Below are 15,298 nucleotides of genomic sequence, written 5' to 3'. Positions count from 1 at the left end.
GGAATGGGGGGCTTGAACCGGGATCCTTTTGCTTTGTACTATGTGTGCTTAACCCAGTGTGCTACCACCCAGCCCTGTTCTGCAGGTCTTTCTTTTTTTTTTTTTCCCTCCAGGGTTATTGCTGGGCTCGGTGCCTGCACCATGAATCTACCGCTCCTGGAGGCCATTTTTTCCCCCTTTTGTTGCCCTTGTTGTTGTAGCCTCGTTGTGGTTATTATTATTGCCCTTGTTGACGCTATTCGTTGTTGGATAGGACAGAGAGAAATGGAGAGAGGAGGGGAAGACAGAGTGGGGGAGAGAAAGACAGACACCTGCAGACCTGCTTCACCGCCTGTGAAGCAACTCCCCTGCAGGTGGGGAGCCGGGGGCTTGAACCGGGATCCTTACGCCGGCCCTTGCGCTTTGCGCCACATGCACTTCACCCACTGCGCCACCGCCCGACCCCCTGCAGGTCTTTCTTTGCTCCTCCTCACTGTTCCCATCTCTGTCATCTCTGTCTTCCCCTTCCCTCTTGATTTCGCTTTGTCTCTATCCAAAAAAAGAAAAAAAGAAAAGAAAAGAAAAAAGAAAAAGGTAGTAGGAGAGAGGGAGAGACATGACAATCACAGAATCCCATAGCATGATGAAGGCTGGGCTTGAACCTGAGTCACATGCATCACAGAGCAGGTGCACGACCCAGGGGAGCTATCTTGAGGGCCCTAAACAAATCTCTTTGAACACAGGTGACTCACACACACAGAGAAGGAATGCACATGCCACTGAAACCACCATCACAGCAAAATGACACAGTTGGGGGCAGCAGGCCAAGGACCCCAGGACCCCAAACTACTCCACCTTCAGCGACTCCCACTTTTGCTCCATCCGCTGCTTCTCGTACTGCATCTGACCCACTTTGATTTTCATGCTAGAAAGCTTGGCCATTACAGACTGGCAGAGAGACAGAGAGTGAAAGAAAACTCCAGATGAGGAGAAACAAAAAAAGATTAGTGTCAGTAATAAAGGAGGTGAGGTACTTAAGAGAAAGGACAAGTCTTACTCCATCAGAGGCTCTAAGCCCTGGTTCTTATTCAGAAAGGCAGAGTTTGAATTTGAGAGGGCCAAGCCTGTATTCCCTTGCAGAGTTAACACCCTCATCGTCCCTTGCACCACAGGAAACATCTTTTACATCTAGACTGCTGATCACAGATTTGGAGGGGGCATTTGCTTTACAGATTGCTTGCTGCCCAGAAGACTTACTTTGGTTGATTTAAGCTTCTTCTCATACTGAAGTCTTTCGCTGTCCATTTCTCTGATCCTCAGCCTCAGATCATTGATCTCCTGCATTAGCCCCTATAGGTGTGAGGGGGAGAAGGGGAATATGTTAGGGGAGCAGCAATACACTCTCTCCACCAAAACGGCAGCATGGGTTTCTCCGTGGGTAGCAATGCAAATGGCTCAAGCTGCCTGCTTATACCAGACAGCCATGCAGAAACATACTCCTTGGGCATCAAAGCACCTTTCCATGTTAACAAATGCTACGCTAGAGAAAAGGAAATGAACAAACCAACAACAAAAACCAAAAAAAAAAAAAAAAAAAATTCCTAATGCCTCTGCCCTAAAAGTAATGGAATCATGAAAACACAAATTGCATAACCAATCTTTCTTCCTTCCTTCATTTTTTAAAAAATATTTTTATTTATTTATTATCAAATAGAGACAGACAGAAATTGAAGGGGGAGGAAGAGATAAGGAGAGAGACAGAAAGAGAGACACGTGCAGACCTTCTTCACCACTTGTGAAGCTTTCTCCCTTCAGGTGGGGAACAGGGGCTTGAACCTGGGTCTTTGTACACCGTAATGTGAGTTCTTAACCAGGTGTGCGCCACTACCTGGCCCCTTTTCTTCCTTCCTTTCTTTCTTCCTTTTTCCCTTTCTTTTTATTGCCACTGGGTGCCTGTCCAATGAGCCCACTCTTGAGGAAGCCATTATTATTATTATTATTATTTTAATAAAAAGAGAGAAAATGAAAGGGGAGAGGGAGAAAGACAGACATCTACAGATCTAGTTTACCAGGTCCCTATACATGGTAATATGGGCACTAAACTGGGTGCACCACCTTGCAAATATTCTTTTTTTTAAATTTCTTTATTGGAGGATTAATGTTTTGCAAATATTCTTTAGTGACAGGATTTGTCTTGAAATTTTTTTTTTTCTCCACTGCTATACAGATATTCCTCAAAATATTTTCAAGCTTGGATTTCTATGACATAGAATTTCACCTGTGAAGGAGAAAAGCCACTCCAATATATATGGTGCTGGGGATCAAGTTGGGGTCCTGAGGCTTGCAAGTTCTGTGCTCTACCAGATAAGCTGTTTCTCTGGCTCCTTATCACACTGTTATTTATTTATTTATTTATTTATCTGTTTTACAGAGTCAGGGTCTCATTTTAAAAAAATATTTTTAATTTATTTATTATTAGAGACAGAAAGAAATTGAGAGGGGACGGGGAGCTAGAGAGGGAAAGAGACAGAGAGACACCTGTAGCCCTGCTTCACCACTCGTGAAGCTTTCCCCCTAAAGGTGGGGACTGGGGGCTTGAACCTTGTGCACTGAAATGTGTGTGTTTAACCAGATGCATCACTGCCTAGCCCCAAGGGCCTCACTCCTCCCCCCTTTTTGCTGCCCTTGTTGTCTATCATTGTTGTTGCTGTCATTGTTGTTGAATAGGACAGAGAGAAATCGAGAGAGGAGAAGACAGAGATGGGGAGAGAAAGACACCTCCTGACCTGTTCCACCACCTGTGAAACGACACCCACCCCCTGCAGGTGGGGAGCAGAGGGCTCAAACTGGGATCCTTGCACCAATCCTTGTGCTTTAAGCCATGAGCACTTAACCTGCTGTGCAACGCCCCGCCCCCAGGTCTCACCTTTTTTTTTTTTAAAGAAAGTATCTGTATTTATTTATTGCATAGAGACAGCCAGAAATTGAAAGGGAAGGGGGGGGAGATGGAATGGGAGAGAGACTAACACCTGCAGGTGGGGACCAGGGGCTTACACACTGTAACATGTCCACTCAACCAGGTGCGCCACCAACTGGCCACCCCAGGTCTCACTTTTTCATTCAGAGAAAGGGACAGACTGAATTTTGACATTTGTTCCCTCACCAGAAGGGGGCGATGTTGGACAATACTATCACATAACAATGATTCCTGGCACAAAATCTTTAGCCCCTCAACTAACTACACAAAAGTAAGATACATCTCATAATCTCTCCTGAAAGCGTCAACATTACCATCACCAACTGATAATCATTAGAAGAAATACTGTATACAAGTGGCCAAGAGATAATACTAGCAAAAAAAAAAAAATACCTACCAACTATAGGACAATTATTGTCCCTATGACAACCTTTATTGGAATCATCAAACAAGTAAATGCAGTAAAACTTGGGGTTAAATAAGACCCCACTAAAATCCTCCCTATGGTGAGGCCAGACCTCATAAACCTAATACCAGTTTCAATATAACAAATGACACTCAATGCTGAAAAAGGACAAGAAACTGGCACACTTTAATGATGGCCTTTTTGGCAAATACCAGGTCACCCAATCACCTGGGGCCCTAGTCAGGGAGTCTTTGGATTCCCAAGTAGATATGATGGGCCTAGACCTCTAATAGATCCCTCTCTTCACCATCACTGGTCACTTCCATCAGGAACATCATCATAAGCCCTTTTGAGGGCCTCTCCAGAACCTTGCTCTCACTATAAACTAAGAATGGTAGGCACTGCATGACTGTCTGAAGGGAGGCTGGGTCAACTTACTCTGCCATTCGAGGAAGAAGTCCTGAAATGAGTGCAGCCTAGAGTGTTCCCAGCTGTGACCCTGGACTGTGAACTCAGACTGATATGGAATCAGAGGTTATACAGACTCCTGTGCTAAATATGAATAGACATGGGCCCTGGGTCAGATCAATGTGGTAGTTAATTATAAAATACATATTGTCCTGACCTAGCTTTCTAGTCTTATTCTCAACTCTTATTTTATTTTATATTTATTTACTTGTTTTCCCTTTTGTTGCCCTTATTGTTTAACGTTGTGGTTATTGATGTTGTTGTTGTTGGATAGGACAGAGAGAAATGGAGACAGGAGGGGAAGACAGAGAGGGGGAGAGAAAGACAGACCGCTTGTGAAGCGACTCCCCTGCAGGTGGGGAGCCAGGGGCATGAACCGGGATCCTCACGCCGGTCCTTGCGCTTTACACCATGTGCGCTTAACACCATGTGCACTTAACCTGCTGCGCCACCACCCGACTCCCTCTTTTCTTTTTTATTCTCAACTCTTGACTACATTTTTCCTGACAATATTTTTAATCCACCTGCAGCTTAGCTATCAAGCTCCAGCAAAAATTATCAGTCACGGGCCCCAAATCCTAGTTTCTCCCCACCTTAAAATCCCTATTCCCATCTGCTCTATTCCTACTTTATGGTTCCTGTTTGTAAAACAATTTGTCCTGCTTTCTATCTTACTGTACCAAATCACAGATGCTACTATGATTCCATCCTGACATCCTGGGCAGACGAGCTCACCAATGTGTCCCAGAACCTGCCCTCCCCAGAGCCCTGCCCCACTAGGGAAAGATAAAAACAGGTTGGGGGTATGGATGCACCTGTCAACACCCATGTCCAGCAGAGAAGCAATTACTCAGAACCCAGAACTCCTACCTTCTGCACCCCATAAAGAATTTTGGTCTATATTCCCAGAGGAGGAGAAATGTTAGGAAAAGATGACCAGAAGGGTCTGAACCCCAATTCCATCAGGCCCCAGCAAGAGAAGAGGTTAAAAAAAAAAGAAAGGACATTTTGAAGTAGTAATAGGTGTTGGTATGATTTAGAAAGGAAGAAAAGACAGGACCATAGGAAAAAAATGCACAAAAATACATATATGAATATAGATAGTTATAGAAGTAATAGTCAACCCACATCTGTGACCTTGGGAGAACTACTGCAGTTTCCAATGGAGGGGATGGGGACATGGAACTCTGGAGGTGGGAAAGGTGTGGAATTATATCCTTGTTGTCTTACAATTTGAAAATCAATATAAAATCCCCCCCAAAAAAAATTCCTCAGCCTTCCAAGTCTTTTACTTCCAATCTTTTAGAAGCAACTATATTTTAGTCACACTCAAGGCTCTATACTAAGTAGGCTCAGATTTAAAATTTTTTTAAAATATTTATTTATTTATTCCCTTTTGTTGTCCTTGTTTTATTGTTGTAGTTATTATTGATTTCGTTGTTGTTGGATAGGACTGAGAGAAATAGGGAGAGTAGGGAAGACAGGGGGGAGAAAAAGATAGACACCTGTAGACCTGCTTCACCGCCTGTGAAGGGATTCCCCTCACAGGTGGGGAGCTGGGGGCTCAAACTGGGATCCTTACGCCTGTCCTTGCACTTTGTGCCACCTGCGCTTAACCTGCTGTGCTACCACCCAACTCCCCCACCCCAGATTTTTAAAGAAAGCACAACAGTAACAGTTCAAAAGCTCAGGAACTCTATGTTACACTTTTTAAAAACAGATTTACTCCAGAGAGAGAGAGGGAGAGAGAAAGAGAGGGAGAGAGAGAGGGAGAGAAGTAGAGTATCAACCTTGAGAGCCCATGCTTGCAAATCAAGTAGTCTAGCTGCTACAAACTTCCCAGGTCCCTCAGTAGGTTATGGTGCTTTATTTGTTTGTTTGTTTAAGATCTACTTTTTTTTTTTTATTGCCACTAGGATTAGCTCCGGGGCTCAGTGTGAATCCACTGCTTCCAGTGACCATTTCTTCTACTTTTTTCCTTTTTATTTTATTTGATGGGTCAGAGAGAAATTAAAAGGGCAGGGAAGATAGAGAGAGACAGAGAGACACCTGCAGGCAGACCTGCTTTCACCACTTGCGAATCAACCCTCTCTGCAGGTGGGGAACAGGGGCTCAATCCTGAGGACTTGTGCATGGTGATATGTGTACTTAACTAGGTGTGCCACTTCTTAAGCTCCCAGATGTACTTCTTTCTTAATATGAGAGAAAGAGAAAGGAGAGAACCAGAGCATCACTGTGGCCCACGGATCAAGCTCAGGACCTCATGCTTTTTAGTTTGAGTCACTATAGCACCTCCCGAGCCAAAACTGTTTTAAGACAACAGGAGGCTGACTGGAAGTGTAGATGGTTGAACACACTGCAAAATGTAAAGACTCTTAAGGGTAACAGAGTAACCCACAGATCAAATCTAAACAAGTTCCTTTCTTTTCCTTTCCGCCTCTCCAGAAGTGGTCTATACACCCAGGCTTGACATCAGAGCCACAACTGTGCCGGAACATCTCATTTGAAGACGACAAGGAAGCAAACCTCATGGGGGAGGGATGTGGTGTACCTCCGAGTCTCTGAATCGGTCCTCGTAGTCCAGTCTGTCTTTCTCCACTGCCGTTAGCTTTAATTTCAGGTTGGACACCTCTGCCATCAGATCCAGCTTTTGCGTCTCCAGGGACGTCCTGCTCAGTAGCTCCTGGGGGGGTTTCCAGGACACGGTCAGGAAGATGCCTTACTAGGAGCACATGTAGGGGGACACAGGGCCGGGATCCCCCAACAATGAGCTGACAGGCAGCCACATGGGGCCAAGGGCACACGGGGGTGAAGGGCTGCGGAGGCTCCAAGAACAGCCTGCATGGAGCAAGGCTGGACATGGCTCTGCTCCAGAGGAGACCAGTACCCTGAAAACACGGGGGAGTGGGTGGGGGGAAGAGCCTGACTGTGTGGTGCCTGGGATGCATGCACACAGTGGGTCTGCCATGAGGAGGCTGGATGGTGGACAAGGACTTAGGCTGAAAGTGAGAGTGTAGTGCAAGAACCTATCATGAGATGAGAGATTGTAACTATGTGTCAATTAATACCCAGTGAGATTTTAAAAAGAGAGAGAGAGGGAATGAGAATCTAGGTACGACTCCTGTGTACCAGACAGGAAGTTGTAGCACAGATGGAAAAAGAACTTGCTCAAAACCATAGAGCCAGAAGTAGTATGTGGTGTGTTTGTGTGTGTGTGTGTGTGTGTGTGTGTGTGTGTGTGTACACATGATGATGGTTTTCTTCCAATAAAGTCATGAATGGTGCTTATTTTATTTATTGGATAGAGATAGAGAAATCTAGAGGAAAGGGGGAAATAGAGAGGAAGAGAGATGGGGGGACACCTGCAGCCCCGCTTCACCATTCGTCAAGCTTCCCTCCTGCAGGTGGGGACCAAGCTGGGGGGGGGGGTTTGAACCTGGGTCAATGTGCACTGTATTCACCACCCCTGGTCCCAACTTTGTTGTTTTTTTTTTTTAACATTACAGTGGGCAATGAACTCAGGGTCTCATGCACAGGTGGTGCCATTGAGTGGCCTCCCAGGGCAACTTATTTTGTTTCTTTAGACCGAGAGAGAAAAAGGGGAAAAGGCACCAGAGCACCATCCTGCCATCCATGGGCCTGGTTTACAGTAAGGTGTGAGCTCCACCAGATGGGTTATCTCCTGGATTTTTTCCTTTTTTCTTCTCTCTCTCCCTCTCTCTATTTATTTATTTATTTATTTATTTTTATTATCTTTTGTTGCCCTTATTGTTTTATTGTTGTAGTCATTATTATTGTTGTTATTAATGTCATCGTTGTTGGAAAAGACAGAGAGAAATGGAGAGAGGAGGGGAAGACAGAGAGGGGGACAGAAAGACACCTGCAGACCTGCATCACTTCTTGTGAAGTGACCCCCCAGCAAGTGGGGAGCCAGGGACTCAAACTGGGATCCTTATGCCAGTCCTTGCACTTTGCGCCACCTGCACTTAACCCGTTGTACTACCACCCGACTGCTTGCTCTCTCTCTCTCTCTCTCTCTCTCTCTCTCCCTCCCTCCCTCTCTCTTCCTTTTACCAAAGCACTGCTCAGCTCTGGCTTATGATGGTACTGGGGATTTGAACCTGGGACTTCCAAGCCTTGAGCATGAAGTCTCTTGTATCACCATTTTGCAGTCTGTTGCCCCAATACTAACCTTTTTCTTCATCATAGAATACACACTGGTGCTTGGGAGTCAGGAATCCATATAAAAACAAAAAGAAACAAATTTCGAGGGGGTTAGTTAATCGCACATATTGCCAAGTGCAAGGATCCAGGTTTGAGCATCTGCTCCCCACCTAAAGAGGGGATGTTTCACCAGATGTAAAGCAGGTCTGCAGGTTTGTCTCTCTGTCCCTCTCCCTGTCTATCTCCCTCTCCTCTCTCAATTTCTTTCTGTACTATCAAGTAAAAATTAGAAGAAAAAGAAAGAACGAAAGAAAAAAATTTTCAATAGCCTACAACTATTCCAGATTCTAGTTCAGGACTGAGAAAGAGAATGTTTGTGTCTTGAGGCTCTGAAGCTCTGGCTATGGCTACCGTGGAGAAGCCCACATAAGGTGCATGTCCATCAAGGAGGAAGGTAGAAGGCAGCTCAGACACCATTGCATGTGTACCTGCTGCAGCATGTCCTCAGTGGCGTTCAGCTTCTCTCTGTGCTCCTCCAGACAGAACTCCAGATCCCGGATCTTCTCCCCCTGAGCCTCCACCTGGTCTGTCAGCACACTCACCTGTACTCAGAGCAAAATGGGGCAACAGATAAGAGAGCATCCAGGGGCCCCACTGCAAATTGCACTGCTCTAACCAGAACAAAGATGGGAAGGATGTCACCCCTCAGAACTAGTGAGATGACAGCCCTTCACAGTCCTGCTCATGGGCCTCTTTTCGGTCTGAGGACTGATGTCGGGTTGGGGGGGGGGAGCTAGTACTGATCTGGGATGCACAGCATTTCTGATATTACAGCTATTCCCACCAGGTTTAGGAGACAGCGTTCAGCAGTCACCAGGCCCAGTACTATCAGACAGGAAGAAAAGCAATGACGCAAGGGGGCCAGGCGATAGCACAGCGGGTTAAGCACACATGGCACTAAGGACCAGCATAAAGATCTCGGTTTGAACCCCTAGCTCCCTACTTGCAGGGGGGTCGCTTCACAAGCGGTGAAGCAGGTCCTCAGGCGTCTATCTTTCTCTCTCCCTCTCAGTCTTCCTCTCCTCTCTTAATTTCTCTCTGTCTTATCTAACAACAATGACAGAAATAATAATAGCAATAATAATAACAACAATAAACAACAAGGGCAACAAAAGGGAAAATATGGCCTCCAGGACCACTGAATTTGTAGTGCAGGCACCGAGCCTCAGCAATAACCCTGGAGGCAAATAAATAAATACATAAAAAGAAAAGCAATGACGCTAACATTCCAAATTCAAATCAGTAAGGACGATTCTAGTTGGACCTGGCAGAGAAGGGGAAAAAATGGCATCAAGGAGGGCACAGCAGATAGAGTGCAGGATATACTCATGATAGAGAAAGGGAGAGAAAGGGAGGAGGAAGAGAAGAGGGAGGAGGAGGATGAATACCAGCACACCATTCTGGCAAATATGGTACCAGGGATAGAACCTGGGACCTTGGGCATGCAATTCCTGTGATCTACAAATTGAGCCACCTCCTTGGCAACAGGACACAAGAATTTTTAATTGAAAAGGTGAGAATAAAATATTCACATTTGATAATAGATTCAGCATTATCAGTACAGTTACAGGCTGGATGAAAATCTGTATATCGATCGGCTCTATAGTAAAATGTGGGAGCAGAGGACGGGTCAGGACAGATGAGATGACACTGTGTATTCAGATGGAGCCTTCGAGAGCCGAAGCTGAAAAGGAAACTGATGCTTATCATGGGGGGGGGGGGTGCTCAGAACTCTAGTGGTGGGAGTAGAGTTCAATTCTACCCACCTGCTATCTTATAAACTTATAAATCACTTTTTAATCACTAGCAAAATTTTAAATAGAAATAAAGGAAAACAACAAAGGAAAACAACAGTAATTCTATCTGTTTAAAAAATAGTAATTCTATCTGTTTAAAAAAAGTCTATCTTAGGAAAAGTACTTGGAAATGAAGATTTATGCCAATATTTTTTTTAAAATATTTATTTACTTATTTATTTTGACTCCAGGGTTATTGCTGGGGCTCGGTGCCTGCTTTACGAATCCACTGTTTCTAGAGGTCATTTTCCCATTTTGTTGCCCTTGTTGTTGTTATTGTTGTTGGATAGGACAGAGAGAAATGGAGAGAGGAGGGGAAGACAGAGAGGGGGAGAGAAAGAAAGACATCTGCAGACCTGCTTCACTGCTTGTGAAATGAATCCCCCACAAGTGGGGAGCCGGGGGCTCGAACCAGGATCCTTCCTTACGCCGGTCCTTGTGTTTTGTGCCATGTGCGTTTAACCCACTGCGCTACTGCCTGGCTCCCAGTGCCAATAATTTTTATGGACAACAGTAAGTTACATTGAATCCAGTATAATGGAATCCTATACAGCCACTCAGATCCCTGTTTGGAAAATCATTTCCTTTTTAAGAAGAACTGTTGTACTTTTAAAAATTACCACCAGGGTTATTATTGCTGGGACTCATGACACTGAATCTGCATGACAAATCTGTATGACTTGTGACTATATGACAAATCTCCTATTCTCAGTGGCCATATTTTTCCTTTTTGTTATTGTTTGTTTTGTTTTTGATAGGTTTTTCTTTCACATAGAGAGGAAGAGGGACAGACACTATAGCACAAGTTTTCCTGGTGCCCTGGCATCTCCCACATGGTATCATAGATCAAACCTGGGACGACGAGTGTACCAGAAAGCATGTGCTAATTCTGAATTTAACCATCTTTCCAAGTCTGCCACAAGGAAGGCTTAACATGTCAAAAATCACTTACCTGAAGAACCAAGGACTCTTTATCATTTTCCAGACGGGCCAGCCTTTCCTGATACACGTCTCCATTCCCTGACAGGTGTCCATTTGTCTGAAAAAGGAAACAGCATGGGCCATACCAGCCCTCGTTAAAACAAATCTACCGCAGGAAAGTAAAAATGCCTGTTTGAGGGGGCCAGGCGGTAGCACAGCGGGTTAAGTGCACATGGTGCAAAGCGCAAGGGCTGGTTTAAGGATCTCAGTTTGAGCCTCTGGCTCCCCACCTGCAGGGAAGTCACTTCACAGGTGGTGAAGCAGGTTTGAAGGTGTCTCTCTCCCCCTCTCTATCTTCCCCATCTCTCTCCATTTCCCTCTGTCCTATCCAACAACGACATCAATAACAATAACAAATAACAACGATAAACAACAAGGGCAACAAGAGGGGAAAATGGCCCCCAGGAACGGTGGATTTTTAGTACAGGCACTGCAGGCACCAAGCTCCACTGATAACCCTGGAGGCAAAAAAAAAAAAAAAGGAAATTGTATACATTGTGTCAATGACAGTATAAACCATTAACCCCTCCCCAATAAAATGGTAAAATAAATAAATAAATAAAATGCCTGTTTGCAGAGGCAGGAGAAAGCTCACCAGGTAGAGCACATGCCTTACCTCATCCTCCCTACAGGTCGGGAGTGGGGGGGGGGCACTAGAACCCAAGTCTTGTGCACGGTACTATACATACTTAACCAGGTGTGCCACCTGCCTCTCTCTTTTTTATTTCTACCTTTAAAAAAAAGAGAGAGAGGGCAGGAGAGATAGCGTAATGGTTATACAAACGGACTCTCATGCCTGAGGCTTCAAAGTCCCAGGTTCAATCCCCAGCACCACCATAAGCCAGAGCTAAGCAGTGCTCTGGTAAAACAAAACAAAATAAAATAAAATAAAATAAAATAGGTAAAAGAGATCCTGCATGAGAGTCCTAGGCAACACCCAAACAAATAATAATAATATTAAAAAAAAGTAAATAGGGTGGGGGTAGATAGCATAATGGTTATACAAACAGACTCATGCCTGACCCTCCATCAAGTTCTAGGTTCAATCCCCCAGCACTACCATAAGCCAGAGCTGAGTAGTGCTCTGGTTAAAAAATAAAAACAAACAAACAAACAAATAAATAAATAAAAGCAAACAGACACAGCATCTACTACTGCAGGCCCACACATCACCAGATTTGGAGAAGATGCCTAGGACCGCAGCTCCTGGTGTAAGGCCTGGTGTAAGCCCCAGCCCCATTCCACAGGCTGCCTGTACAGACCAAATCACGAGCCCTGAAATGATGGCTGTTCACCACCAGAGGGCACTTCCCAACAGGCTGCTCTGGGGTCCCAGCGTGACTATGGCAGTTCTCTCTCCTTTACAGGGCTGTCTAGGGCCCTGCAGCTTATCCCTGCCTTCTGGTGACCTGGTGCTAAAGTGTTTGTTACAGGCCAGGTGATTAAGTGTACATGTGACCACCTGAGCCTTTAAGGGCCCAGGTTCAAGGCCCTGCTCTCCACCTGCAGGGGGGAAGCAGGTCTGCAGAGGTCTCTCTCCCCTTTCTCTCTGTCCTGTCCAGTTAAAAAGCAGAAAGGAAAAATGAAAAAAAAAAAAAGGCCATTGGGAACAGTGGATTCGAAATGCCAGCACCAGGTCCCAGCTATAAACCAGATAGCAAACAAAAAGGAAGGAAGGGTTAAGACACCCCCTCTGGGCCAGGACAGCACAGTGGCAGTGCACAGGACTTGCAGGAGAGAGACTGGGAGAACAGGCATGTGTATCCTTGGAGTCTAAAGGGTCTCTTTCCCATGCTGTCATTGGCCCAGCCCAGACAGAGGTCATGGAGATGGGGTGGGGTTTGGGCCACCCACCATGTGACTCTGCAGCCACTCCACCAGTGTCTCAGCCGTGGAGTCAGGGACCTGGCAGCGCAGGCCCTCCTTCTCGTCTGCCTCCATCATCTCTAACAGGGCACGAAGGTCCTCCACCAGGTGCAGCGCCCGCAGGCTCCCCATGAACGGGGAGGTGGGGGACTGGCAGTCGAAGATGCCATTGGAGTACTCTAGGGCCTTGGAACCTGTGAGTGGAGAGAGAGAGAGAGAGAGAGAGAGAAAGAATGAGAGAGAGAGAGAATGAGAGAGAGAGAGAGAAAGAGGGAGGGAGGCTAAGCCTGGATCCCAATGCCAGATGATCTCACCTATAGGTAGAACTTAGGGATATGTAGTTGGGCCGTAGTGCAGTGGGTTAAGCGCACGTGAAGCTCAAGGACCAGTGTAAGGGTCCCAGTTCAAGCCCCCACCTGCAGGGGAGTCGCTTCACAAGCAGTGAAGCAGGTCTGCAAGTGTCTCTCCTTTTCTCTCCCCCTCTGTGTCTTCCCCTCCTCTCTCCATTTCTCTCTGTCCTATACAATGACATCAATAATAACAACAATAAAACAAGGGCAACAGAAAGGAATAAATAAATTTTTTTAAAAAAAGGAAAAAAAAAGAACTTAGGGATAAAAGACAGTGGGGGGGGCAATGGTGCATTCTGTTAAGTACACACAGTACTACACAAAAGGATAAGCACATGGACCTGGGTTTGAGCCCCCATTCCCCACCTGCAGGGGGAATGCTTCATGAGCAGTGAACAAGGTCTGCAGTTGTCTCCCCTCTCTCTGTCTCTCCATCCTCTCTCTCAATTTCTAGTTAACAGGCTCCCTCAGAGCAGGCGAGCTGGTTACCTGCGATGATTCCGTCCATCTGCTCCAGCGCTGCGGCCAGCATGTCGCTGGCGTCGCTCATCATTTTGCCACCGGTGACTTCTGGCCGAGGTCTGAAAGAGGTAAAAAGGCAGCCATTACACTACATTACTGAGGAGTTTCCTATGGCCAGGCCGCCCAGCAGGAGAGTCTGGAGTGTGAGTTTCTGAGCAGGCAGAACTGGGGGCCATGGGCACAAGTGTCAAAGACAGGTCAGTGAGCCAAGCCAGTCCCACTTCCTGCACTAACGGCCACCAGGCTTCCAGGCCATGCTCTAAAGTCCTCGCTCTCTTTTCTGGGCACTGGGCATTTTTTTTTTTACCAGAACATACTCAGGCATACGGTGGTGCTGGGGATTGGACTTAGGACCTTGGAGCCCCAGACACGAGAGTCTGTTTGTATAACCATTATGCCATCTCCCCTGCTCTGGGGCAACTTTGGGGTAGAGGATGTTGAGGACCTGAGACTTCTTCGAGTCCTGCACAAACCCCACCCCATCTGTTCATAAAACTTCATTTTTTCCCCCTCTTCTGTATAACATCTTACACTGAGACCCATATTACAAGAGGGCTAGTGAATATGTATATTAAACACACACACATGAGCTGCTGTTTTGCTACATAACACAGATGACCAAGGCCCTACAGTGACTGCCATCTATTGAGAAAAACCAGCCAGATCCCTCACGTGACCACAACCAGAGCTAACCAGTACACTCATCTCTCTTTTGTAAATGAGAGCAAAAAGGTTTGGAATATTTTTTTAGCAGTGGCAGGGGATGAATCAAGAGTTCCACATATGTGTGATACCACTCTGGAGCAATCTACCCAGGCCAGAATTTTTGTTCTTTTTATTCTGATGTGTTTATTTGATAGGACAGAGAGAAACTGTGAAGGTGAGGGAGAAAGAGAAGGAGAAAGAGAAAGAGAGAGACACACCTGCAGACCTGCTTCACTGCTCAAGAAGCTTCCCTCTTGCAGGTGGGGAGCAGGGGCTCAAATCCAGGTTCTTGTGCCTGGTAATTTGTTAGTTCAACCGGTCAGCACTGCCCAGCCCTTCCACAGTACTTGATCTTCAACAGTAATCGATCTATGCATGTTAGGGAGGAAATAAGAGCCCAGGCAAATCCTCCCAGTAAGGCTCAGGCAAGCGGAAGGGAGGGGTGTGCCCATGGAAAAGAGACCTTTGCCCCCCCATTTCCTGGCAGCGAATTCCAGGTTAGCCTAACACAAATATACCAACAGTTCTGGCCAGCTGCTTCCTGGATCAGTTCTGCACTCATCCTTGCAAAAGGTCAAGCCCATCTGCAACTTTGATGAACCACCACCCAACCCTTCATCTGCAAATTCTATCACTTTCTATGGATTTCGCCCCAGTTTCCCAGATGTCACTACCGTTTTATGTGGCAACAGCACACAAATACTCAGGCGTGGATTAGTGGGCAAACAGAAACCAAGGGACCAGCACACCAGGCGAGAAGGACCTGGGGAGCTGTCACAACTTGCGTGGACAGGCCAAGGCAGCAGAGCACCCCACCAGGCTACAAAATTCCAAGCAGACAAGGGATTAGGAACAAGTGTGTACAGTCCCCAGCTTTGGGGTAATTCAGTGGCTTCCCTTCTGAGCCACTATGAGAGATGCATATAAATAAGGCAGAGACACGCAGGTCAAAGCCAGCTACAGACATGGGGTGTGCTAGTAACATGCGGGAAAGCCCAGGTCAGAAAAACTCTCACCTCCTTAC

The 15,298-nt window shown here is 46.1% G+C and overlaps 1 protein-coding gene across 11 annotated transcripts in view; it reads right to left on the bottom strand.

Moving 5' to 3' along the window:
- Window positions 1-15,298, bottom strand: part of PPFIBP1 (PPFIA binding protein 1) — a 150,877-nt gene that overhangs the window by 49,953 nt on the left and 85,626 nt on the right. For 5 of the 11 annotated variants that reach the window (XM_060194558.1, XM_060194559.1, XM_060194560.1 and 2 more), the window contains 7 exons: window positions 13,537-13,628; window positions 12,686-12,891; window positions 10,803-10,889; window positions 8,483-8,596; window positions 6,382-6,513; window positions 1,237-1,329; window positions 835-927 (listed from right to left, as the gene is read on the bottom strand). In XM_060194558.1, the coding sequence (XP_060050541.1) occupies window positions 835-927; window positions 1,237-1,329; window positions 6,382-6,513; window positions 8,483-8,596; window positions 10,803-10,889; window positions 12,686-12,891; window positions 13,537-13,600 (789 nt within the window). In that variant the 5' untranslated portion in view covers window positions 13,601-13,628. Of the gene's footprint in view, window positions 1-834; window positions 928-1,236; window positions 1,330-6,381; window positions 6,514-8,482; window positions 8,597-10,802; window positions 10,890-12,685; window positions 12,892-13,536; window positions 13,629-15,298 lie in introns of those variants that run through there. The other 6 variants (XM_060194562.1, XM_060194568.1, XM_060194563.1 and 3 more) reach the window with 3 other exon arrangements.

The sequence above is a fragment of the Erinaceus europaeus genome, chromosome 7, assembly GCF_950295315.1.
Source record: "Erinaceus europaeus chromosome 7, mEriEur2.1, whole genome shotgun sequence".
Lineage (NCBI taxonomy): Eukaryota > Metazoa > Chordata > Mammalia > Eulipotyphla > Erinaceidae > Erinaceus > Erinaceus europaeus.
The sequence above is the reverse complement of the archived record's forward strand: the minus strand, read 5'-3'. Positions and strand labels throughout refer to the sequence as shown.